Raw genomic sequence first — 8,024 nt, forward strand, 5'->3', positions numbered from 1 at the left:
CGTTGGCAAAAATTTCCGTTTTCCGGGTCAGCTTTGAGATATGAATTATCAAATTGCTTCGTGATATGAATTATCAAATTGCTTCGTGATCTAATAAGAAGTAAAATCTATAAAGAGCGATACTTAACCATAACTTCATTGTTGTAATCAGTTAAATTTGTATTGAAATTCCATGCTGCAACAGTGGCAGTATAGTACACCTCTTCAGCTGTGGAATTATGTTCCGCCAAGTAACCCTGGGCTGCGTCTTCGTCTGTAATTGAATTTGTCCTTGTAACAGTCACAGAACTCAGTAAGATACAGCAAAACCAGAGTAAGATGGACATGGTAACATCGGTCACGAACAGGCAAGACTCCTGCACCCAATGTACTCAAATCCTCCAGTGATGAACTAGTCGACGTCTTAAGGCCCTTTAAGACATTGGTTTATTTGGTTTATTTCTTCTGTTAGATAGCCTTTTCTTATCCGATAAGGCAATATTGATGATTTGCATGTTATGTATGCAGATAATACATCACAACATACAAACACAGACGACTTCGGGACTTGTCTGAAATATAAAACATTATGGCGGTTTGCTTGCATGTTACGGGATTCGTATTCATATTGCCTGTCAACGGGTGCTTATTTATAGTAACTATCTGTGCAATATCAAGAGAAACTGGTCGGTTTTGACAACGTTCATCTTTATCGTTCTATGATATTTTTAAGTAGACATATGGATATTGTTTTTTCTCATTAATAATTAATTTGACTGCAGAAAGGGCAGTAAGTACGCAAATATTGACTTTAGTTGTCGTCAGTAACGTGGGCTTATCTAAGTCACATGCTTTAGGATGTCCATGAATAAACCGTGTCAATAAACCAAATACATCATAAGGTAAGATGATCACTTCATTACCAACACGATTGGAACTAATTTGAGATAATTGGATGGTGAAGTAATGTCGATTTAATCTACAAATGTAATCTCATCTGATTTTCTTTTTATATTACACACTTGGTTTATGAGTAATTTGCAATATTGCAACATTCAACTATATGGCACCTTACACTTTTGAGAAATTTGAAAAACATGAAAATCCAATTATTCCAAATTAGTTCCAATCGTGTTTACAATTAATTTTATACAACTAAATGTTAAGGTGCCTTCATTTTATAATGCACCTAATAAAAGTCTTACTCAAAGCAACCGGTAAATGACATACAAGAAAGAAAATTTAACATTTGTCATATGTTAAAATCTCCCTACATTGTCTTCTTAATCAAAATTCTTAGAAGAGGCCGCTCTTTCATAATACGGCTCACAGTTGAATATTTTCACATGATGTCTTGGGCTAGATTGCCTCCAAGGGGATTGTACTCGTGTCAGATATATTGATCCTTCTTTGTATTCGTTTCATTACCTACCAAGACTTTGGAATGACCATTCTAAATGCCCTTAGTTGTTAAAACCACTTTCTTTATATTTGAAAATCTGAAATGCAAATTTGTAGACGAGATGAGATGTCCATTTCGAAGACGTCTGCTATGTGAATTATTTCGGCATTAATCAATTCTTTGAAAAACAGAACCTTGTTATTATATTTAATAACTTTGTTTGCCAATATCGTTTTTCCCAATGCTGTTTGGTGTCAACTTTATTTGAGCAACCTTGTTTTTCCTTTCTTACCTCTAGCAACAGCCAGGTATACGAAATGTCTTTATAAAAGTTGGTAAATTCCTAGCCATGATATTTAACCGAGTTTTGGATGTATTATATGAAAATACAAGAGTACTTCCCCCAAATTTACTTCAGCGCGACTCAAAAACGCTTTTCCAAATCTTATCATGATTACAGATACACCCTGACTCAAGGCTTAACAATGGATTTAACGTCAATCATTTGCAATGCCCAATTTTACAAACTGTTCCTCACAATTATCTCTATTATTAACCTTTCCCCTTCCACAAAAATCATGAATCTGTAACACATCTTTCGCACTTCTAGCATCAAAACACACAGTGTAAAATATTGGACAAAGCCAAAAATTTTGGCAATTTTCAAAAAAAATTTCTATTCATCCAGCATTGAATACAAACAAAGCCAGCGGGCCTGATGAATTGCCGGCCCGAATTCTCAAAGAGTGCTCACATGAATTAGCACCTTCATTGTGTTCATTATACAACAAATCGATAGAAACAGGTGCCCTACCCGATGAATGGCTGTCAGCTAATGTTATTCCGGTGCACAAAAAGTCTGACAAATCAAACGTCATTAACTACAGGCCTTTTTCCTTGATGTGTATTTGTAGCAAAGTTTTCGAGAGATGTAATTTTAACTCCATTTATCCACATATTGAACCATTTCTCCATCATATGCAACATGGTTTCACTAAAAGACGTTCCACGACTACACAACTTGTACAAATATTTCATCATGTAGGGAAAATCCTCGATCGGTCAGGGCAAGTCGATATAATATATCTCGACTTTTCAAAGGCCTTCGATTCCGTTCCACATGACCTTCTTATCCACAAAATCAAATCTTTCGGCTTTCATGGCACTTTACTGCGGTGGTTTACTGCATATTTGTCAAATAGAAAACAAAGAGTTGTTGTAGAGGGCTCAAATTCACAGTGGTGTAATGTATCGTCCGGAGTACCCCAGGGTTCAATACTGGGGCCAATGTTGTTCTTGTTATACGATTTACCAGACCATGTTAGTTCAAACACAATGGTTGCACTTTTTGCAGATGACTCCAAATGTATCAATGAAATCAACGACATTTCTGACTGTCTACAACTGCAAAGTGATATCAACAATTTAGTTTCATGGAGTGAGAAATGGAGCATGCTTTTCAATGCTGAAAAATGTAAGCTCCTTACCATTAGTAGAAAACGCAACCCCATTACCTATATTTATTCAATGCGTGGTGTTTCCCTAGAAAAAGTTGACAGCATCCGTGATCTTGGAGTCGAAGTTTCTTCAAATATGTCTTGGGACAAGCATATCAATATATCTGTTACAAAAGCAAACCGCGTGCTGGGACTGATTAAACGTACATGTGGCCACACCTGTTCCACTAAAATGAAACTCCAACTGTATTTATCCCTTGTTCGTAGTATTCTTGATTATTCATCCCAGTCATGGGCTGTCACGACTAAGCAATCATTGCTACATCTTGAAGGTGTCCAAAGGAGAGCCACAAAATATATTCTTGGATATCCCCAGGAGATGAATTACAAAGAGCGTATGATTAAATTGAATTTGCTCCCGTTGAGCTACAGGAGAGAATTAAATGACTGTGTCTTTTTAGCTAAATGTTTTATTGTTATGTATGATTTAAATTTAAGCCAGTTTGTCACAATTTAAATCTCCTGATGACACTGCCATGAAGATGCCACTTTTTAAAACTGAATGTTTTCGTCGCTCGTTTTTTAACAGAACTTTTTACTCGTGTAGTGTAATGCCCTTTCCTGGCAAATCTTCAACAAGTGTTAGGTCATACAAGTCTATTTTATTAAAACATTACACGGGTCTGTTAAACAAAAAATTATCCTGATAACACTTGTACTTGGATGGGAAAGTGCCATTGTAAAAATTACCGTCTCTGTTCATTTCTCTGTTTTGTTTTGTTTTGTTCTGTTTTGAAATTTTTTGTTGTTTTTTTTGGATTGTTTTATTCTGCGTTTGACTTTTCTATTTTTTAATTTTGTATGTGTAACTTGTTAAATGTGTGCTTTTGTGGAGGGTTGCTTTTGTATAGGTGTTAGTCACCTGTGCGACTCATCCTGACTTTATGTCAAAGCTGAATAAATAAATAAATAAATAAATAAATAAATAAATAAATAAATACATCTTTTTTTAAAAACTTATTTCCCCATTATATGTTTTTTCATCTCATTTTTGTCATTTCTGGAGTAGAATTCTACGGCCTTGATTGGTTTGTTTGAGCACGAAATAAAACCACAATCTTTTGTATTTTTCAGGTATCTAATTTTATAACCTAAGTTTTATCTTCATTCAATTTCAGACCTGCATAGTTAGCGTTAACGCCCTTGCTAATGACTTGCGAGTGGACAACAACATGTTTGAGATAACAAAGTTGATAAGTCCCTCTCAATATTTGCAATATTCCTATCTCTCTTGGTAAATAGCGAGGATCCATAGACTGGTGGTTTTTCAATGTGTTTGCTGCCTGCTGAGTGTGTTGTCTTTCCTTGATCTCTCCACCTCCCTTGTTCTGTGGACGAAACCATTCTTATAACAGTCGACCACAGCATACACATGCATTTTGCTGATTAAAGCCATTATATTAACGATCCTGTGTGTAATTTATATCTCGCATAGCTACTATAGTCGCGGTACACGTGTATTTTTTTAAACCCGAGGGTATCCGATAAGTCGGTCTGTAATATTCCTCATCAGCGATCTAAGCGATCTCACATCTACACGTCTATCAACAAGGTATAAATTTAGATCGGGTCAAGCGTCCTCAGCGGTATTCACTGGACCAGAGAACAATTGCTAGCTCGCAATGGCGGACACAAACATCTGACAGCAGCTGTCTACATAGCCCTGCGTACAATGCTGTGTGTTTCCCCGGCGTTTTACTGATGTGGTGGGAGGCCGTACAATGTCGGGAACACACAGCATCGTATGCAGGGCTACTGTCTACGCTCTTTTTGTTTTCAATCGCGGGGAGGGACTGGGGGAGGGACTGTGTTTCAATCGACTGATCGAGATACCTTCGGCGAAGACATTTACAAGAAGAGGAGAATTTTGATGGCCTCACCCCGCCTGATGTCAATATCCATTCCATAAAGATCGATGAGTTGAGGTTGAAGAAAACGAGCAAGTTTATGTTTCCCTTTCCTATGTCCGATCATGAATCCCGCACTGCACCCTTTTACCGTAGACAAACAAAACACTATCGTTCTCATTAAAATAAACTTCCCTACACCTATCCTAAACGAAACAAACACTATTGTAACACTAACAATTGAATAGTAACATGGGTATCCTATTTCACACATATCCGAAACGAAATAAACACCAATGCAATACAAACGTTTAGATAGTAAGATGGGGGGGGGGCATCCGTTTTTCTGCCTTTTTTTCACTACGACGGTTGTTGTCGGACACGGATTTGAATTTGGCTCACAACCGTTTGATTTTGTCTTGGGATTGCTCCGCAGTTCTCTCGAATCCTGTCTCCCTGGTCTTTGCAGCGATCACTTCATAAACTTGCATATTCCTCGACCATGGACGTAAAAAATCATACCTCGACCGTCCATCATATGGATGACGTTTTCGCCACTCCAGATAGAAATGAGTGGTTTGATTTTGTCCTGTGACCAATTGCTGCCGTGATCGACAGAACTTCTTGCTCGAACACCGTACACTGCGGTAATGACCGCAAGCCGAAGACAAGATATAGTTCGGGGTTTAGTTCGGTGTTCTGGTCACACGTGTAAACACAGGCGACCCAAGTATTACTGAGTTTTTCACACTGTTTTTCTCTATCATTTTCTCTTCTTTCTTCATGCTCTGAATGATCGGAATAAATAAAATAAATGGTTTTATATAACCTAACCTAACCTAACCTGTGACTCTTTATTTATTTTACACTCCATTACAAGGACGTATATCTCTCATACACACATGCTGTAATTAATTAGTCAACACAACTAATTATGCTAATCCGTGGACTTATCAGGGATTTTACGGGTTGGTCAACATCGCGAAAGATAGGAATGGTTACTCCTTTTTCATTAACATCACTATCTTTCCGATGTTGACCAACCTCTGATAAGTCCACGGATTAGCATAATTAGTTGTGTTGACTAATTAATTACAGCATGTGTGTATGAGAGATATACGTCCTTGTAATGGAGTGTAAAATAAATAAAGAGTCACAGGTTAGGTTAGGTTAGGTTATATAAACCATTTATTTTATTTATTCCGATCATTCAGAGCATGAAGAAAGAAGAGAAAATGATAGAGAAAACAGTGTGAAAAACTCAGTAATACTTGGGTCGCCTGGGTGTTAATAGGCTATTGTTTAGTACAGAACCTGGACCAGCGTTCCACCGAACCTGGACCAGCCCTCTGTCACCGAATTAATTTAGTTCTTTGTTAGTTCGGTATTGTCTGGTCACACGTCCAACTGACACAGGTTAAACCACAGGCGACCCAAGTATTACTGAGTTTTTCACACTGTTTTCTCTATCATTTTCTCTTCTTTCTTCATGCTCTGAATGATCGGAATAAATAAAGGTTGGTCAACATCGGAAAGATAGTGATGTTAATGTTTTAGTAACCATTCCTATCTTTCGCGATGTTGACCAACCCGTAAAATCCCTGATAAGTCCACGGATTAGCATAATTAGTTGTGTTGACTAATTAATTACAGCATGTGTGTATGAGAGATATACGTCCTTGTAATGGAGTGTAAAATAAATAAAGAGTCACAGGTTAGGTTAGGTTAGGTTATATAAACCATTTATTTTATTTATTCCGATCATTCAGAGCATGAAGAAAGAAGAGAAAATGATAGAGAAAACAGTGTGAAAAACTCAGTAATACTTGGGTCGCCTGTGGTTTCACACACTCACAATACATTATGTAAGTACGTTCGTCAAAGGGGCTCTTTATTTAAGACCTGACAGTTTGTGTAAATCAGCCTGTGCAAATGTTAGGCTTATATTTACATCAGATTCTTGTTGAATCATTCCGAAAGCACATTATCAACAACTGATACATTTGTCGTATATTCCTCTGCTGTCAGAGAATTATAGCTACAGAATACCGGGGCATTATCAGGTGCCGCAAATTGGTAAATTTGTCAATTTTACAATATCATCTCAAAACATGTTTCGGAGACTGGTATAATGATTTTAAATATTTTTGACCGTGACCGAAAATTCGGAGGGGGAAAGTAGAGTTGTTTGTAATTGCCCTGCTACTGGCATATTCGTAAAATATGCCCTCCCATTGAATTATGATGCCCATTGCCCTCCAGTACCTACTATGGTCTGCCCTCTCTCCACCACTGAAATTCCCCTTTGCCCTATAGGCCTACTGCCCTCCAGTACCTATGGTCTGCCCTCTCTCCAACACTGAAATTCCCCTGTGCCGTCTACTGCCCTCCAGTACCTATGGTCTGCCCTCTCTCCACCACTGAAATCCCCCTTTGCCCTCTAGATGCTTAGTCCCACATGTATGAGTTATATTGGAAGATTAGGATCAGACGTGCGTACGTGGGGCAATCCAGATCAACGCAAAGCAGCGCGAGCAAGCACAAGGTATGGGAAGCAATGTTAGTCTAGAAGTTATGAATATGATCAATAAATGTCATGTATTAAACTTTTTTATTATACAAGCCTTACATGTGTCTATTGTGTGCTTATTACTTTTCAGCTATCTCTGTACAGTATTTCAAAGAAAACAGTCTATATCTGTTAATTGCCTTCCCTAATCCCCTTCATTAATTTGTTCTGCCGATCACCAACGTAGGGGCTTGTCGCCCTGACCAAATAACTCATTAGCTACTACCTTATGAGTAAACTTTAAAAACGATCCACATAGCCCCTGATCAATGATGTGTTTCAGTTTATTTTATGAATATCTGCTCTGCACTTATCATATTCAGAGAATTAACAAGTATAAGATTTATTTGAATTTTTGAAAAAAAACTTTTGTCTTAAAACTCAAGTCCTTTTAATAGTTCTGTAGATTTATTCGACATTTGTTATATAAATTTTTTAGGCAATTGCCTGAATTGTTATGTTTCTTTTTGATCTAATATGAACGTAGTGCAACTCTGTATCGGACTTTAATTAGTAAATAAAAACATGATTATACATAAAAAAGTATGTGTGACCAAATTTAAAGTGGTGAACATCTTGGCGAAACCCCTGTTTGCTTATCATTTTTTGATTAACCCCCAATCCTATCTTTCCACCCTTGGCCGTAAATAATGAAAGCTATCTAAACCATTTTATATCACTGCTTTCGTCGTGGCACGTGACTGAGTGTC

The 8,024-nt window shown here is 37.4% G+C and overlaps 1 protein-coding gene across 1 annotated transcript in view; it reads right to left on the minus strand.

Moving 5' to 3' along the window:
- LOC139124629 (angiotensin-converting enzyme-like) overlaps positions 1 to 578 on the minus strand; it is a 41,907-nt gene extending 41,329 nt beyond the window's left edge. The window contains exon 1 of the mRNA XM_070690756.1: positions 129 to 578. Within this exon, the coding sequence (XP_070546857.1) occupies positions 129 to 326 (198 nt within the window). The 5' untranslated portion in view covers positions 327 to 578. The remainder of the gene's footprint in view (positions 1 to 128) is intronic.
- Positions 579 to 8,024: the final 7,446 nt, after the last annotated feature.

Source organism: Ptychodera flava, assembly GCF_041260155.1.
Source record: "Ptychodera flava strain L36383 chromosome 23 unlocalized genomic scaffold, AS_Pfla_20210202 Scaffold_24__1_contigs__length_23054250_pilon, whole genome shotgun sequence".
Classification (NCBI taxonomy): Eukaryota; Metazoa; Hemichordata; class Enteropneusta; family Ptychoderidae; genus Ptychodera; species Ptychodera flava.